Source organism: Artemia franciscana, chromosome 18 (assembly GCF_032884065.1).
Source record: "Artemia franciscana chromosome 18, ASM3288406v1, whole genome shotgun sequence".
NCBI classification, from domain to species: Eukaryota; Metazoa; Arthropoda; class Branchiopoda; order Anostraca; family Artemiidae; genus Artemia; species Artemia franciscana.
In genome coordinates this window covers 35,446,622-35,464,103 of record NC_088880.1, presented here as the reverse complement: position 1 = coordinate 35,464,103, position 17,482 = coordinate 35,446,622, and the positions used below count along the sequence as shown (strand labels likewise).

The 17,482-nt window shown below is 37.5% G+C and overlaps 7 protein-coding genes and 2 non-coding genes across 9 annotated transcripts in view; 2 read left to right on the top strand and 7 right to left on the bottom strand.

Moving 5' to 3' along the window:
* The window catches only part of LOC136038948 (uncharacterized), a 470,704-nt gene that overhangs the window by 311,663 nt on the left and 141,559 nt on the right, over positions 1-17,482 (bottom strand). The window lies entirely within an intron of this gene.
* Positions 2,942-3,364, bottom strand: LOC136038943 (histone H4). The gene has a single exon (XM_065722449.1). It carries the CDS (start codon positions 3,304-3,306, stop codon positions 2,995-2,997), a length of 312 nt encoding a protein of 103 aa, XP_065578521.1. The 5' UTR covers positions 3,307-3,364; the 3' UTR covers positions 2,942-2,994.
* Positions 4,645-5,129, bottom strand: LOC136038939 (histone H2B). The gene has a single exon (XM_065722446.1). The coding sequence runs from the start codon at positions 5,081-5,083 to the stop codon at positions 4,712-4,714; it is 372 nt and encodes a 123-aa protein (XP_065578518.1). The 5' UTR covers positions 5,084-5,129; the 3' UTR covers positions 4,645-4,711.
* Positions 6,363-6,481, top strand: LOC136039019 (5S ribosomal RNA). Its single transcript, XR_010620352.1, has one exon. It is a non-coding gene; the product is annotated as a 5S ribosomal RNA (ribosomal RNA).
* LOC136038937 (histone H1-delta-like) lies at positions 8,460-9,233 on the bottom strand. The gene has a single exon (XM_065722444.1). It carries the CDS (start codon positions 9,176-9,178, stop codon positions 8,504-8,506), a length of 675 nt encoding a protein of 224 aa, XP_065578516.1. The 5' UTR covers positions 9,179-9,233; the 3' UTR covers positions 8,460-8,503.
* Positions 11,114-11,536, bottom strand: LOC136038942 (histone H4). Its single transcript, XM_065722448.1, has one exon. It carries the CDS (start codon positions 11,476-11,478, stop codon positions 11,167-11,169), a length of 312 nt encoding a protein of 103 aa, XP_065578520.1. The 5' UTR covers positions 11,479-11,536; the 3' UTR covers positions 11,114-11,166.
* LOC136038940 (histone H2B) lies at positions 12,816-13,299 on the bottom strand. Its single transcript, XM_065722447.1, has one exon. It carries the CDS (start codon positions 13,252-13,254, stop codon positions 12,883-12,885), a length of 372 nt encoding a protein of 123 aa, XP_065578519.1. The 5' UTR covers positions 13,255-13,299; the 3' UTR covers positions 12,816-12,882.
* On the top strand, positions 14,531-14,649 carry LOC136039018 (5S ribosomal RNA). The gene has a single exon (XR_010620351.1). It is a non-coding gene; the product is annotated as a 5S ribosomal RNA (ribosomal RNA).
* On the bottom strand, positions 16,620-17,402 carry LOC136038938 (histone H1-delta-like). Its single transcript, XM_065722445.1, has one exon. It carries the CDS (start codon positions 17,351-17,353, stop codon positions 16,679-16,681), a length of 675 nt encoding a protein of 224 aa, XP_065578517.1. The 5' UTR covers positions 17,354-17,402; the 3' UTR covers positions 16,620-16,678.

Genomic DNA, 17,482 nt, shown 5'->3' with positions numbered 1-17,482 from the left:
AGTTATTGGCAAATTAGTGTCATCTTCCAAATTCTGAACAAGACCCACCGTGTCGACCCTTTTGGCATCAGGTATCCAGGGAGAATTCTCTTTGATATTGACTTCGCGGACGATGTAGCTGTCCTTAGTGACAGTCTTGAACAACTTAAGTCTGCACTCTAGACGATCTCCTCCATAGCCTCCAGAGTAGGGCTGCAAATTAACTGGATGAAAGCAAAGATAATGCCCATAGATAAGACCGCTTCGATGTCATTCTTAACTGTTGAACTGAACGGCCAAGCTGTCGACTTGATAAGGCAGTTCACATATTTTGGATTAATTATATTCTCAATTGGCATACTTGACGCCGAGATCTCTGCTAGATCAACCAAGTTAAACTCTGTATCCGGACGACTTCTGAGGGTAGTTTTCCTCAAACCACAAATTAGTCGCTAAACCAATGCTCGAATTTACAACGCCACAGTCTCAAGCATCATGCTATGGTCTTCTGAAACGTAAAAGCCTCATTTTTTGACGATTTCCCCAGTAGCCCAATAGTTGACGAAGACTCAGTAGCCCTTATTCAACTTGAGCTGGGAAATCATAAAATCGAAGACACAAATCTCTCATTTCCCAGAAGAAATCCCTGTAAAGCACTTGCGTGAACAAAAAACTTTATTTATAGCCCTTCCAATATCTGTTCTTACTAATCAATGCTTTGTATCTAAAACCTTGCTGAGATCTCAGAAGCAAAACCTACATACACACAAATCCCAAAGTGAGCACACCCATGTCGTATGACAGCTTAAGAAAATCTTTTTAACGCAATGCCAAGCAAAAGTAGCAGAATCTTTCGTCTTGTGACGGATTCATTGCTGTCGATTTTCTGTTCGAAGGAGAACAAAAATAATTTGCTTTGCATGAAACGGACTGTGATTCAGAGTAGAGTGAAACAAGCTACGGTACCCCACAAGGGACAAAACTGACAGGAATAGCATTTCTCGCTATTATCAACTACTTGCAAGTATAACTTGAGGGTAACTATTAATTCGCTGATAATTTATCGCTTTTACTCACCTGCCTTCGTGCCCCTCTTTATATTATTGTATAATAGTATATAATATCATATTTTGAAGTAGAACATAAATCTAGCCACTGAGCTTAGATTGTTTGATCAAATAACTTATCTCTCTCTAACTATCAAACCGTTCGTGGTACATTTGACAATGAATGAATGAATTAAGAGGGTAAAATAGACGAAACAAAGCACAATGAAGAATGAAAAGAAATAATAAAGAAGAATCTGTTATTTAAATATTAACTATTTTCATGTTAAAATACAAAAGGCCAGCAAGAAGTTATAAGTTCCGTGAGCTTTGTTTTCATTTTTTTTCCTAGATAAAAATTTGCTCGTTTTTACAGTTTCACATATTGGATGTTCAGATCAGATCAGAGAAATAGAAAAAAAAAAATATGTATTCCCAATATAGAACTAGAAGAATCTCTAGAATCAGGCGGTGGAGGTTTCAGAGAACACCAAATTCTTGCACAACACCCGCTATTAAGGCCTTTCTTTTGCATGTTTTTCTTTGTATTTTCTCAAACTAGAATTATCAGAAAACTTTATCTCACATATAGCACACTCATGCGGAGTTTCTCGAGAGTGGATTTTCTTATGCACAACCAAATGAGAATTCTGAGAAAAATTTCTCTTATAGATGTTGCACTCAGACAGTTTATCCCGAGAATGAATTCTTTTACGTCCAGTCAAGTTAGAGCTGTCAGAAAACGTTTTATTAAATGTAACAAATTTATAGTTTTTTTTTTAGAATTGATTCTTCTATGCACAATTAAGCTAGGAATGATGGAAAACTTTTCTTGAAGATAGCACACTCACAATTTCTATATCCAGAATGGATCCTCATGTGTACAGTCAAAGAAGAACCCTGCAAAAACTTTTTGTTGCACATAGTACACTCGTAGGTTTATCTCCAGAAGTATATACTCAAATTAAAACTGTCAGAAGAATTTTTCTTACATATAGCACATTCATGCGGTTCATCTCCTGTATGAATTTCAAAGATTCAAGACTCAATTATTTAAAACAACTTTCATAGTCAAAGATGAGTCAAAGCAACTCGGATGCATTTTCTTTTCTTTTTTCGAAACAAAGGCTTTAATAAAAGACATTAAAACTTAACAAAGTTTAATATACGTTCTACACAAAAAAGGAATTGTTTTAAACGGGAAAAATGTCCCTTTTTACAGTACATTGTCGAGTTTTTGCTTAAAAACAAACATTAGAAACCATAAATAAACAAAAAGAAAACCGCAAAAGGCTAAAACACAAATTTGTAAAAAGTTTTTGCAAAAGTTACAAACGCATAACGAATTGTTGCTATATAATCGCAAATAAAGTCACTTTTATTTGTTTCGATCTCAGGCTATCTGAAACTTTTAATATATGTTCCACTTATAAAGGAATTGTTTTAAACGGGAAAAATGTCCCTTTCTACAGTATATTTTCCAGTTTTTGCTTAAAAACAAACATTAGAAATCAAAGAAAAAAAAAAAAAAAAAAAAAAAACCGCAACGACCAGCTAAATAAATTCATACTTGTTTATTAACTGCAAATAACTAATGCAATACTTTTGTCCAAATTGTAAGGTCCAGCGGCAATTTAGCAAGAGTAGGAACACATTTATTCCTCCGTTCCTACTATCTTCATTCAAACATGAAAGAATAGGCTTGTGCCGTTAAATAGCAACAGTTATTTCTTTGAAGAATTCCATGGCGAGAATACGCAACTTTATTCAAATATGCAATGAAAAGCCTAATGCAGTAAAATTTGTTTGCATATTTCTAAACAGATATAACGCCTGAGACGAAAAAAGAAAAGTATTTACCAAAATTTTGAAGGCTCAAAAACTTGAGCTAAAAAGTGTTTAAAAAGATTTGGTGGCCTTTAAAAAGGCCGTTGGGTAGGGGGACAGTTGAAAACGCATTTGGAAACCATTAACCACCAAAGCCATACAATGTACGACCTTGACGCTTCAGAGCGTAGACTACATCCATTGCAGTTACTGTCTTTCTCTTGGCATGTTCTGTGTAGGTGACAGCATCACGAATAACATTTTCGAGAAAAACTTTAAGAACACCTCTGGTTTCCTCGTAAATTAGGCCAGATATACGTTTTACACCACCGCGGCGAGCCAGTCTTCTGATAGCTGGCTTTGTAATACCCTGGATATTATCACGAAGAACTTTGCGATGACGTTTTGCGCCTCCTTTTCCAAGCCCCTTTCCTCCTTTTCCTCTTCCTGTCATATTGAATTCGATAGCGTCGTCAACAGCTGTAAAGTTTTTGTCAAACTAAGGAATTTTCTTCAAAGCCCGCTTTATTTTATACCACCAAGTGCTTTCCCGACAAACTCTAGCTCTGTCGCGCGGCTGATGCTCCGTATAAATAAAGCCACTAGGCATTGGTTCCTTTGTTCATTCTTTTAAAGAGAGGCAAACTATTATTATGGCTAGGACGAAACAAACTGCGAGAAAATCAACGGGCGGAAAGGCACCTAGAAAGCAGCTTGCGACCAAGGCAGCACGTAAGTCGGCTCCTGCTACCGGAGGGGTAAAAAAACCGCACAGATACAGGCCCGGAACCGTAGCCCTGAGAGAAATTCGTCGCTATCAAAAGAGTACCGAACTCTTAATAAGGAAATTGCCCTTTCAGAGACTTGTGCGAGAGATTGCCCAAGATTTCAAAACTGACTTGAGGTTCCAGAGTTCGGCTGTGATGGCACTACAAGAAGCCAGCGAGGCCTATTTAGTTGGACTTTTTGAGGATACCAACTTGTGTGCTATTCACGCCAAGAGGGTGACCATCATGCCCAAAGATATTCAACTTGCCCGTCGAATCCGTGGCGAGAGAGCTTAAGTACCCTAGTTCACCGCAATTGCATCTTAACCAACGGCCCTTTTAAGGGCCACTAAATGGTTTAAACAAAACAGGCGAAATTACGTTAAACAGCGTAGTGTTTGGTGAAAAAAAGAAGGTATGACTCGAGGAGGCAGAATTATTTTAAAAATGAGTTATAAGATTCGGCGTGACATTAAACAAAATTCAAACTATCTAATGAAAAGGAAAGGCAATTAGCCATGGCTTGATGCCCACAACTATTCGATTTTAATTCAAAATCAACGGACATAAAACAACAAAAAACACTACGGGCAAAATAACCAAAACAAAAAGGTCGAAATTATTTCAGATATACGTCAAATTATTGTAAAAATGAGTCATGGATTCAGCGTAGCATTCAACAAGATCCAAAACATCTAATGAAAAGAAAACACCCGAAAAGCCAATTTAGGCCAGCCTAATAAATCCAAAAAAATGAAACAGCTCCCAATGGGGGCCCACGGACCCTTAAAAATGTTTACCGATGGAATGTCATGAAAAAGTCGAGGCCCCCTAATCTATTCTCTTTAACTATTCGCCGATAGATATTACTTTCTATACAATAAGGAAATTGAGACCTGCCTTCGAAACAGGGAACCTTTTTATTGTTTTTGAATTGTGGTTTAGCATGGCTTACCCAAGATTTCGCAAATCAGAGCACAGGAGTAATGAAAGCAATTTGAGAGTAGAGCATTTGAAATAAGGTGTTAGCCCTTAAAAGGGCTGTTTGGGAGGGCCCGGCTGATTGGGCGCTAATAGAGGGGAGAAACCCCCTTATTTGGAGCTTGTGTACTTTGTTACAGCTTTAGTGCCTTCACTAACAGCGTGCTTGGCAAGTTCTCCGGGTAGGAGCAGCCTCACAGCAGTTTGAACCTCTCTGCTAGTGATGGTGGACCTCTTGTTGTAGTGAGCTAGACGAGAGGCTTCCGCAGCAATCCTTTCAAAGATATCATTGACAAAGCTATTCATGATGCTCATTGCCTTGCTAGAAACACCAGTGTCGGGATGCACTTGCTTGAGAACTTTGTAAATGTAAATGGCGTAGCTTTCCTTCCTCTTTCGTTTCCTTTTCTTATCAGTTTTACTGATATTTTTCTGCGCCTTACCAGCTTTCTTTGCTGCTTTTCCTGAAGTTTTTGGAGCCATGGTTAAGTGATACCTTAGCGAAGTCTAATTGTCAAATGAATAGCGTTTACAAACTTGGACCCGATTATATACCAACTAGAGTTCGCGCACAATTCTTTTATCAGAGGAACTCAGTTCGCTAGCCGGAGTATAAATTGTTTGCGCTTTCAAGAATAGACATCATTTTCAATTTGTTCGTTATTAAGAAGAGTCCAAGTGAATTTTGTAATCTAGAAACCATGTCAGGAAGAGGAAAAGGTGGAAAAGTGAAGGGAAAGGCAAAGTCCCGTTCAAACAGGGCAGGTCTCCAATTCCCAGTGGGAAGGATCCACCGTCTTCTAAGAAAGGGCAACTATGCGGAGCGAGTTGGTGCAGGGGCACCCGTTTACCTTGCAGCGGTGATGGAGTATTTGGCTGCCGAGGTCCTTGAGCTTGCAGGTAATGCTGCACGAGATAACAAAAAAACTCGTATCATTCCTCGTCACCTTCAGCTAGCCATTAGAAACGATGAAGAACTGAACAAGCTACTGTCGGGAGTTACCATTGCCCAAGGAGGCGTTTTGCCCAATATTCAAGCAGTCCTTCTACCAAAGAAGACTGAAAAACCGGCAAAGGCCTAAATGAATCTAATTTTAGCTCCAAGACCTACCCCAAATTAACCAACAGCCCTTTTAAGGGCTACAAATTGATTGAATCACTCTATAGCATGTAACCACCCCGGGAAAGGAAAAAGCTATGAAATTAAGGATGCTAAAAATGTGAATAGGAAAACTTTCTAGTAACAAAGGGCAAGAATTTACTGGAGGTGGGGGAGATATTTTCCTTAAAAATCGTTAAATTATACCCCAACATAATCTAAATATATATTCGAGGCTTGCCCTTGTGTTTCAATTAATACAGTTTGCTTTCACATTCATCTCGTTACAAAGCATAAGAATTTATTGAAGGAAAGGAAGCTCATTTTCACCTTAAAATCCAATAGATTATACACAAAAATCGAGGAAACTGTTTTTAAAAATGACCGAGAGCCAATTCAAAGACCCTCTAATTCGACGGATCTAAACTAGCCTAGGAAGCCATAGGGTAGTCATCTCAAAGGTAGAAACATTTTGGGGGGCTTGTCGGTCTGTTTCAGAAGGAATGAAGGTTTTTTTTTTTTTTTTTTTAAGAAAAAGGAATTAATAAACATATTTTGATTCTTTTTAAAATATTTGTCAACCTTGGTCCATGACTCTAAAATTTGGCATTTAATTTCTTTTCAGTTTGTGGAGCAACAATTATTTTGTTACAAAATCTCTCAGCCAACGGCCATACCACGTTGAAAGTACCCAGTCTCGTCAGATCCTGGAAGTCACACAACGTCGGGCCCGGTCAGTACTTGGATGGGTGACCGCCTGGGAACACCGGGTGCTGTTGGCATTTTTTTTTTTTTTTTTTTTTTTTTTTTTTTTTTTTTTTTTTTTTAATTTTTTTTTATTATTATGATTCTTTTTTTTCAAACTAAAATAATATCCTTTAACAAACTCGGTTCCTTATTCTAATAGCGCCAAGCTGATTATATCTTTTATAAGAAAAAAGAAGAGACTAAGTTGGACATCTCCTTGATTTCCATCTATCGGTAATAAATAAATGCGAGTCAACTGTTTTGGTTTAGCTGATAAGCCACTAAATGAAGGCGAAAATTGAACAAAGCCACAACACTTGACTCACATTTATCTAAGCCAATAAATAAAGTCAAAAATTGTAACCAAAGTGACATTATAAGCCCCCAAGATATTTTAGTTGACCATTCCGGCAATTAAATCAAGTTGAAAGCCACCAAGAAACATACAGTTTTAAATGATTAATTTTCCTATGCCGGAATTGGTATTTCAGCCCATCCATGGGGCATCGCCTTGATCTGGGAGCTTATAATGTCACTTTTATCACAAGTCACAATTTTTGACTTTACTTATTGGTTCATCAGCTACGCCAAAACAACAGTTGACTCACACTCATTTCTGATTTCCGAAAAGATGGCGTGTCATTCAATATATTTCAGTGGCGGCACTTTACCAGTAATTTATGATAAAAGGTGATTGAACAGTGTTTATTATGTCCAAATCGTCTTCATATATTTTCGGGCTCAACTCCATTGGACAGTTCAAATACCTTTGTCTTTTAATAGCATCAACACCGCAAATCTGCTTGTTCCTTCAATAGCGCCGCACAAATAGCTGACTTAAATCAAACTTACTTACTTTAAAATTAGTCTTTGATGTGTCCACATCCAAATCCTCTTCATATGTTGTCGGGCCCAACTCCATGGTACAGTTCAAATTGCCTTGGTCTTTCAATAGCATCTATAGCAAAAGTCTACTCGTTCCTTCAATAGCGCCGCCTAAGCAACTGTCTTAGATCAAAGACTAACTTTAAAGTTAGTCTTTGATTGGTCTATGTTCAAAGTCCCTTCAAATGTTTTCGGCCTCAACTTCAATTTACAGTTCCAACTAGCTTTGTCTATCAGTAACATCAATAACACCAAAGTACTTGCTCCTTCAAGAGCGCCGCGACAACAACTGACTTTAATCAAAGACTATCTTTTAACGTATATTCAGGGAACCGCTCTACCTGGGCGAACAATTTCTGCTCAGAGGCTAGCGAGTCATTTTTAGGTAATCTGTGTTCCTTCTGTTTTGTTTTTGCAAAGATTGCGATTCATGTCTTGTATTGTTAAAAAAGAAAACAATACCAACAAAAACAGTCATTTTTAGAGTCTAAATTTTTTGTATCAAACCTTTTCTTTTTTGTCAAAGATTTGGAAAAAGAAATTAAGCAAAAATATTTATGTTTGTGTTATTTTCCTGTAAAATAGTACTACTATTTATAAGCCTAGTTGGAATGAAACTTCAACTCTCATGATTTACACTTCCTTCATGAATCTGTTCAAAAAAAAAAAGAAGTTATATTGTCTTAAGCAAAAACATAATTTAATTATATCATTTTACTCTTGTATAATTACTTTTAATCTGTTATTATTTTTGATTGATATAATCATATTAGTTATCATTGATCAGCCTAGTCGGGATTGGAACCTCCGCCACCGCAATTTGAAGGCGTCGCTTTCTGATTTCCGAAAAGATGGCGTGTCATTCAATATATTTCAGTGGCGGCACTTTACCAGTTATCTATGATAGAAGGTGATTGAACAGTGTATTTATGTCCAAATCGTCTTCATATATTTTCGGGCTCAATTCCATTGGACAGTTCAAATACCTTTGTCTTTCAATTTTTTGAATCAAACCTTTTCTTTTTTGTCAAAGATTTGAAAAAAGAAATTAAGCAAAAATATTTAAGTTTGTGTTTATAGCATTATAACTTTCTGAACAGAAAGTTTCGAGCATTTGCTTTGATAGCCCTGAAAAGGGCTGTTTGATACTGCAGGATAACTTATTGCACACATTACTTTTTAGCTGGTTTCTTAGCTACTGACTTTTTAGATGCTACTTTCTTGGCGGGAGCTTTCTTGACTGACGGCCCCTTCTTGGGTGTTGATTTCTTTGCTGCTACTGCTTTTTTGGCAACAGTGGGTTTCTTGAAAACCTTTACAGGTTTCTTGCTACCAGCCATTGGCTTGGTAGCCTTTTTGGCTGAAGTTGACTTTTTCACTGCAATAGGTTTGGTTGTTTTCTTGACTGAAGTTTTCTTAGCTTTGGGCTTGGCAGGCTTTACAGCCTTGGAATTTTCGGCCTTGACAGGCTTTGCAAGCTTGAAAGAACCAGTTACGCCAGTACCTTTGGGATTTATAACAATTCCATTTGCAAGGCAACGCTTCAAAGCTTGCTTAAGATGCATATTCACAACTTTGGCATCATTACCAACCTGGAAATTGGCCATTATGTATTTGAGAATGGCCTGACGGCTAGATCCCCCACGTTCTTTCAGGTCAGCAATGGATTTGGTGATCATTTCCGTGTATTTTGGGTGGTTTGCTGGTGCCTTGACCTTTTTATCCCCTTTGGGTTTTGCAGCCTTAGCTGGTTTTGGAGCCTTTGCTTTCTTTTCCTTCTTGGCTGGTGTAGCCATGCTCTGGGATTCTACAGATGCTGGTGTCACTTCAGCTTCAATTTCAGACATTTTCAATTCTTTTCTACTTTTCTCTGTCACTGTCACTAGTGCGACTAAATATCGAATACATGCTCATTTTTCACAAGTCTTACAATTATATTTCGGAAACCGCCGTACCCGGGTTAACATTTCTCTGTGTGCGCGAGCTAAGGAATTTGGGCCATGCTTGTGTTTGTTTGAAATGGCTTTATTCGAATTTTTGACTAGGAGGTAAGCTTTTGAGGAACAAAACCTATACTAAAGGATGGACAGGTCATTTTTCTATAGTTAGACATTTTTTTCATTGCTTCATCCATTGTAATTTGCCAGCAAAGGGGCAGAGAATAGTGGAAATCCGTCAAAACTAGTGTTCAATTTCAATAAACACCTTTTTGCTAGGAATTTAGATCCACGATGTCCACTTTTTATTTTTTATTAGTGAAATCCAGTACAAGTGCTTTCAGACAATGTAACATATATGCATGTGTCTTTGCAAAATCTTATTGAAATTAATTCCGAAACTCTAACTAAAAACACAGAAGATAAAGCAAAAAGAAATGACACCTAAATTGGAGGCTCAAAGTGTCAAACTCGTATTCCAATGAAAATGAATTTCATTTAATTCTAATATTATATTTAGAAAGACAAGAATTACGTTTTAAGGTTTCCGAAATGCCAAGGGAGGGGGGGGGAGGAGTGGAAATGAACCGTTTTTATTTGTTTTAATCACAGCCTATATAAAAGTTCAATATACATACCACCTAAAACTAAATTATTTGTAACCTGAGAAATGTCCCTTTTTGCACTATATTTTTGAGTTTGTTTAATAGCGAACAATAGAAATAATAAATTTGCCTAATCTTAAAAAAAAGAAGTATATGACACATTTACAATCATTATATTTATACGAATAAGCAAGTAAGGAATGTCTGCCTTTTATATTTTGGTATTGAAACCTCTATTAGTGGTAGTACAAGGAGGATATAAGGAGGCTTCTAAAAACAAGCATCTCTAGATTTGTTTTTCTTCTTCTTCTTTTTTTTTTTTTTTTTTTTTTTTTTTTTTTTTTTTTTTATCAGAATCCCTTTAGCACGACATTGTTCAGCCAAAGATGAGTCAAAGCAACTCGGATGCATTTTCTTTTCTTTTTTCGAAACAAAGGCTTTAATAAAAGACATTAAAACTTAACAAAGTTTAATATACGTTCTACACAAAAAAGGAATTGTTTTAAACGGGAAAAATGTCCCTTTTTACAGTACATTGTCGAGTTTTTGCTTAAAAACAAACATTAGAAACCATAAATAAACAAAAAGAAAACCGCAAAAGGCTAAAACACAAATTTGTAAAAAGTTTTTGCAAAAGTTACAAACGCATAACGAATTGTTGCTATATAATCGCAAATAAAGTCACTTTTATTTGTTTCGATCTCAGGCTATCTGAAACTTTTAATATATGTTCCACTTATAAAGGAATTGTTTTAAACGGGAAAAATGTCCCTTTCTACAGTATATTCTCCAGTTTTTGCTTAAAAACAAACATTAGAAATCAAAGAAAAAAAAAAAAAAAAAAAAAAAAACCGCAACGACCAGCTAAATAAATTCATACTTGTTTATTAACTGCAAATAACTAATGCAATACTTTTGTCCAAATTGTAAGGTCCAGCGGCAATTTAGCAAGAGTAGGAACACATTTATTCCTCCGTTCCTACTATCTTCATTCAAACATGAAAGAATAGGCTTGTGCCGTTAAATAGCAACAGTTATTTCTTTGAAGAATTCCATGGCGAGAATACGCAACTTTATTCAAATATGCAATGAAAAGCCTAATGCAGTAAAATTTGTTTGCATATTTCTAAACAGATATAACGCCTGAGACGAAAAAAGAAAAGTATTTACCAAAATTTTGAAGGCACAACAAAGAAAAGGCTCAAAAACTTGAGCTAAAGTGTTTAAAAAGATTTGGTGGCCTTTAAAAAGGCCGTTGGGTAGGGGGACAGTTGAAAACGCATTTGGAAACCATTAACCACCAAAGCCATACAATGTACGACCTTGACGCTTCAGAGCGTAGACTACATCCATTGCAGTTACTGTCTTTCTCTTGGCATGTTCTGTGTAGGTGACAGCATCACGAATAACATTTTCGAGAAAAACTTTAAGAACACCTCTGGTTTCCTCGTAAATTAGGCCAGATATACGTTTTACACCACCGCGGCGAGCCAGTCTTCTGATAGCTGGCTTTGTAATACCCTGGATATTATCACGAAGAACTTTGCGATGACGTTTTGCGCCTCCTTTTCCAAGCCCCTTTCCTCCTTTTCCTCTTCCTGTCATATTGAATTCGATAGCGTCGTCAACAGCTGTAAAGTTTTTGTCAAACTAAGGAATTTTCTTCAAAGCCCGCTTTATTTTATACCACCAAGTGCTTTCCCGACAAACTCTAGCTCTGTCGCGCGGCTGATGCTCCGTATAAATAAAGCCACTAGGCATTGGTTCCTTTGTTCATTCTTTTAAAGAGAGGCAAACTATTATTATGGCTAGGACGAAACAAACTGCGAGAAAATCAACGGGCGGAAAGGCACCTAGAAAGCAGCTTGCGACCAAGGCAGCACGTAAGTCGGCTCCTGCTACCGGAGGGGTAAAAAAACCGCACAGATACAGGCCCGGAACCGTAGCCCTGAGAGAAATTCGTCGCTATCAAAAGAGTACCGAACTCTTAATAAGGAAATTGCCCTTTCAGAGACTTGTGCGAGAGATTGCCCAAGATTTCAAAACTGACTTGAGGTTCCAGAGTTCGGCTGTGATGGCACTACAAGAAGCCAGCGAGGCCTATTTAGTTGGACTTTTTGAGGATACCAACTTGTGTGCTATTCACGCCAAGAGGGTGACCATCATGCCCAAAGATATTCAACTTGCCCGTCGAATCCGTGGCGAGAGAGCTTAAGTACCCTAGTTCACCGCAATTGCATCTTAACCAACGGCCCTTTTAAGGGCCACTAAATGGTTTAAACAAAACAGGCGAAATTACGTTAAACAGCGTAGTGTTTGGTGAAAAAAAGAAGGTATGACTCGAGGAGGCAGAATTATTTTAAAAATGAGTTATAAGATTCGGCGTGACATTAAACAAAATTCAAACTATCTAATGAAAAGGAAAGGCAATTAGCCATGGCTTGATGCCCACAACTATTCGATTTTAATTCAAAATCAACGGACATAAAACAACAAAAAACACTACGGGCAAAATAACCAAAACAAAAAGGTCGAAATTATTTCAGATATACGTCAAATTATTGTAAAAATGAGTCATGGATTCAGCGTAGCATTCAACAAGATCCAAAACATTTAATGAAAAGAAAACACCCGAAAAGCCAATTTAGGCCAGCCTAATAAATCCAAAAAAATGAAACAGCTCCCAATGGGGGCCCACGGACCCTTAAAAATGTTTACCGATGGAATGTCATGAAAAAGTCGAGGCCCCCTAATCTATTCTCTTTAACTATTCGCCGATAGATATTACTTTCTATACAATAAGGAAATTGAGACCTGCCTTCGAAACAGGGAACCTTTTTATTGTTTTTGAATTGTGGTTTAGCATGGCTTACCCAAGATTTCGCAAATCAAAGCCAGGAGTAATGAAAGCAATTTGAGAGTAGAGCATTTGAAATAAGGTGTTAGCCCTTAAAAGGGCTGTTTGGGAGGGCCCGGCTGATTGGGCGCTAATAGAGGGGAGAAACCCCCTTATTTGGAGCTTGTGTACTTTGTTACAGCTTTAGTGCCTTCACTAACAGCGTGCTTGGCAAGTTCTCCGGGTAGGAGCAGCCTCACAGCAGTTTGAACCTCTCTGCTAGTGATGGTGGACCTCTTGTTGTAGTGAGCTAGACGAGAGGCTTCCGCAGCAATCCTTTCAAAGATATCATTGACAAAGCTATTCATGATGCTCATTGCCTTGCTAGAAACACCAGTGTCGGGATGCACTTGCTTGAGAACTTTGTAAATGTAAATGGCGTAGCTTTCCTTCCTCTTTCGTTTCCTTTTCTTATCAGTTTTACTGATATTTTTCTGCGCCTTACCAGCTTTCTTTGCTGCTTTTCCTGAAGTTTTTGGAGCCATGGTTAAGTGATACCTTAGCGAAGTCTAATTGTCAAATGAATAGCGTTTACAAACTTGGACCCGATTATATACCAACTAGAGTTCGCGCAAAATTCTTTTATCAGAGGAACTCAGTTCGCTAGCCGGAGTATAAATTGTTTGCGCTTTCAAGAATAGACATCATTTTCAATTTGTTCGTTATTAAGAAGAGTCCAAGTGAATTTTGTAATCTAGAAACCATGTCAGGAAGAGGAAAAGGTGGAAAAGTGAAGGGAAAGGCAAAGTCCCGTTCAAACAGGGCAGGTCTCCAATTCCCAGTGGGAAGGATCCACCGTCTTCTAAGAAAGGGCAACTATGCGGAGCGAGTTGGTGCAGGGGCACCCGTTTACCTTGCAGCGGTGATGGAGTATTTGGCTGCCGAGGTCCTTGAGCTTGCAGGTAATGCTGCACGAGATAACAAAAAAACTCGTATCATTCCTCGTCACCTTCAGCTAGCCATTAGAAACGATGAAGAACTGAACAAGCTACTGTCGGGAGTTACCATTGCCCAAGGAGGCGTTTTGCCCAATATTCAAGCAGTCCTTCTACCAAAGAAGACTGAAAAACCGGCAAAGGCCTAAATGAATCTAATTTTAGCTCCAAGACCTACCCCAAATTAACCAACAGCCCTTTTAAGGGCTACAAATTGATTGAATCACTCTATAGCATGTAACCACCCCGGGAAAGGAAAAAGCTATGAAATTAAGGATGCTAAAAATGTGAATAGGAAAACTTTCTAGTAACAAAGGGCAAGAATTTACTGGAGGCGGGGGAGATATTTTCCTTAAAAATCGTTAAATTACACCCCAACATAATCTAAATATATATTCGAGGCTTGCCCTTGTGTTTCAATTAATAAAGTTTACTTTCACATTCATCTCGTTACAAAGCATAAGAATTTATTGAAGGAAAGGAAGCTCATTTTCACCTTAAAATCCAATAGATTATACACAAAAATCGAGGAAACTCTTTTTAAAAATGACCGAGAGCCAATTCAAAGACCCTCTAATTCGACGGATCTAAACTAGCCTAGGAAGCCATAGGGTAGTCATCTCAAAGGTAGAAACATTTTGGGGGGCTTGTCGGTCTGTTTCAGAAGGAATGAAGGTTTTTTTTTTTTTTTTAAGAAAAAGGAATTAATAAACATATTTTGATTCTTTTTAAAATATTTGTCAACCTTGGTCCATGACTCTAAAACTTGGCATTTAATTTCTTTTCAGTTTGTGGAGCAACAATTATTTTGTTACAAAATCTCTCAGCCAACGGCCATACCACGTTGAAAGTACCCAGTCTCGTCAGATCCTGGAAGTCACACAACGTCGGGCCCGGTCAGTACTTGGATGGGTGACCGCCTGGGAACACCGGGTGCTGTTGGCATTTTTTTTTTTTTTTTTTTTTTTTTTTTTTTTTTTTTTTTTTTTAATTTTTTTAATTTTTTTTTATTATTATGATTCTTTTTTTTCAAACTAAAATAATATCCTTTAACAAACTCGGTTCCTTATTCTAATAGCGCCAAGCTGATTATATCTTTTATAAGAAAAAAGAAGAGACTAAGTTGGACATCTCCTTGATTTCCATCTATCGGTAATAAATAAATGCGAGTCAACTGTTTTGGTTTAGCTGATAAGCCACTAAATGAAGGCGAAAATTGAACAAAGCCACAACACTTGACTCACATTTATCTAAGCCAATAAATAAAGTCAAAAATTGTAACCAAAGTGACATTATAAGCCCCCAAGATATTTTAGTTGACCATTCCGGCAATTAAATCAAGTTGAAAGCCACCAAGAAACATACAGTTTTAAATGATTAATTCTCCTATGCCGGAATTGGTATTTCAGCCCATCCATGGGGCATCGCCTTGATCTGGGAGCTTATAATGTCACTTTTATCACAAGTCACAATTTTTGACTTTACTTATTGGTTCATCAGCTACGCCAAAACAACAGTTGACTCACACTCATTTCTGATTTCCGAAAAGATGGCGTGTCATTCAATATATTTCATTGGCGGCACTTTACCAGTAATTTATGATAAAAGGTGATTGAACAGTGTTTATTATGTCCAAATCGTCTTCATATATTTTCGGGCTCAACTCCATTGGACAGTTCAAATACCTTTGTCTTTTAATAGCATCAACACCGCAAATCTGCTTGTTCCTTCAATAGCGCCGCACAAATAGCTGACTTAAATCAAACTTACTTACTTTAAAATTAGTCTTTGATGTGTCCACATCCAAATCCTCTTCATATGTTGTCGGGCCCAACTCCATGGTACAGTTCAAATTGCCTTGGTCTTTCAATAGCATCTATAGCAAAAGTCTACTCGTTCCTTCAATAGCGCCGCCTAAGCAACTGTCTTAGATCAAAGACTAACTTTAAAGTTAGTCTTTGATTGGTCTATGTTCAAAGTCCCTTCAAATGTTTTCGGCCTCAACTTCAATTTACAGTTCCAACTAGCTTTGTCTATCAGTAACATCAATAACACCAAAGTACTTGCTCCTTCAAGAGCGCCGCGACAACAACTGACTTTAATCAACGTCAGTTGTTAACGTATATTCAGGGAACCGCTCTACCTGGGCGAACAATTTCTGCTCAGAGGCTAGCGAGTCATTTTTAGGTAATCTGTGTTCCTTCTGTTTTGTTTTTGCAAAGATTGCGATTCATGTCTTGTATTGTTAAAAAAGAAAACAATACCAACAAAAACAGTCATTTTTAGAGTCTAAATTTTTTGTATCAAACCTTTTCTTTTTTGTCAAAGATTTGGAAAAAGAAATTAAGCAAAAATATTTATGTTTGTGTTATTTTCCTGTAAAATAGTACTACTATTTATAAGCCTAGTTGGAATGAAACTTCAACTCTCATGATTTACACTTCCTTCATGAATCTGTTCAAAAAAAAAAAGAAGTTATATTGTCTTAAGCAAAAACATAATTTAATTATATCATTTTACTCTTGTATAATTACTTTTAATCTGTTATTATTTTTGATTGATATAATCATATTGGTTATCATTGATCAGCCTAGTCGGGATTGGAACCTCCGCCACCGCAATTTGAAGGCGTCGCTTTCTGATTTCCGAAAAGATGGCGTGTCATTCAATATATTTCAGTGGCGGCACTTTACCAGTTATCTATGATAGAAGGTGATTGAACAGTGTATTTATGTCCAAATCGTCTTCATATATTTTCGGGCTCAATTCCATTGGACAGTTCAAATACCTTTGTCTTTCAATTTTTTGAATCAAACCTTTTCTTTTTTGTCAAAGATTTGAAAAAAGAAATTAAGCAAAAATATTTAAGTTTGTGTTTATAGCATTATAACTTTCTGAACAGAAAGTTTCGAGCATTTGCTTTGATAGCCCTGAAAAGGGCTGTTTGATACTGCAGGATAACTTATTGCACACATTACTTTTTAGCTGGTTTCTTAGCTACTGACTTTTTAGATGCTACTTTCTTGGCGGGAGCTTTCTTGACTGACGGCCCCTTCTTGGGTGTTGATTTCTTTGCTGCTACTGCTTTTTTGGCAACAGTGGGTTTCTTGAAAACCTTTACAGGTTTCTTGCTACCAGCCATTGGCTTGGTAGCCTTTTTGGCTGAAGTTGACTTTTTCACTGCAATAGGTTTGGTTGTTTTCTTGACTGAAGTTTTCTTAGCTTTGGGCTTGGCAGGCTTTACAGCCTTGGAATTTTCGGCCTTGACAGGCTTTGCAAGCTTGAAAGAACCAGTTACGCCAGTACCTTTGGGATTTATAACAATTCCATTTGCAAGGCAACGCTTCAAAGCTTGCTTAAGATGCATATTCACAACTTTGGCATCATTACCAACCTGGAAATTGGCCATTATGTATTTGAGAATGGCCTGACGGCTAGATCCCCCACGTTCTTTCAGGTCAGCAATGGATTTGGTGATCATTTCCGTGTATTTTGGGTGGTTTGCTGGTGCCTTGACCTTTTTATCCCCTTTGGGTTTTGCAGCCTTAGCTGGTTTTGGAGCCTTTGCTTTCTTTTCCTTCTTGGCTGGTGTAGCCATGCTCTGGGATTCTACAGATGCTGGTGTCACTTCAGCTTCAATTTCAGACATTTTCAATTCTTTTCTACTTTTCTCTGTCACTGTCACTAGTGCGACTAAATATCGAATACATGCTCATTTTTCACAAGTCTTACATTTATATTTCGGAAACCGCCGTACCCGGGTTAACATTTCTCTGTG

Coding starts and splice junctions, on each gene's coding strand:
- LOC136038943 (XM_065722449.1), bottom strand. CDS start 3,306: ATGACAGGAAGAGGAAAAGGAGGAAAGGGGCTTGGAAAAGGAGGCGCA.
- LOC136038938 (XM_065722445.1), bottom strand. CDS start 17,353: ATGTCTGAAATTGAAGCTGAAGTGACACCAGCATCTGTAGAATCCCAG.
- LOC136038942 (XM_065722448.1), bottom strand. CDS start 11,478: ATGACAGGAAGAGGAAAAGGAGGAAAGGGGCTTGGAAAAGGAGGCGCA.
- LOC136038939 (XM_065722446.1), bottom strand. CDS start 5,083: ATGGCTCCAAAAACTTCAGGAAAAGCAGCAAAGAAAGCTGGTAAGGCG.
- LOC136038937 (XM_065722444.1), bottom strand. CDS start 9,178: ATGTCTGAAATTGAAGCTGAAGTGACACCAGCATCTGTAGAATCCCAG.
- LOC136038940 (XM_065722447.1), bottom strand. CDS start 13,254: ATGGCTCCAAAAACTTCAGGAAAAGCAGCAAAGAAAGCTGGTAAGGCG.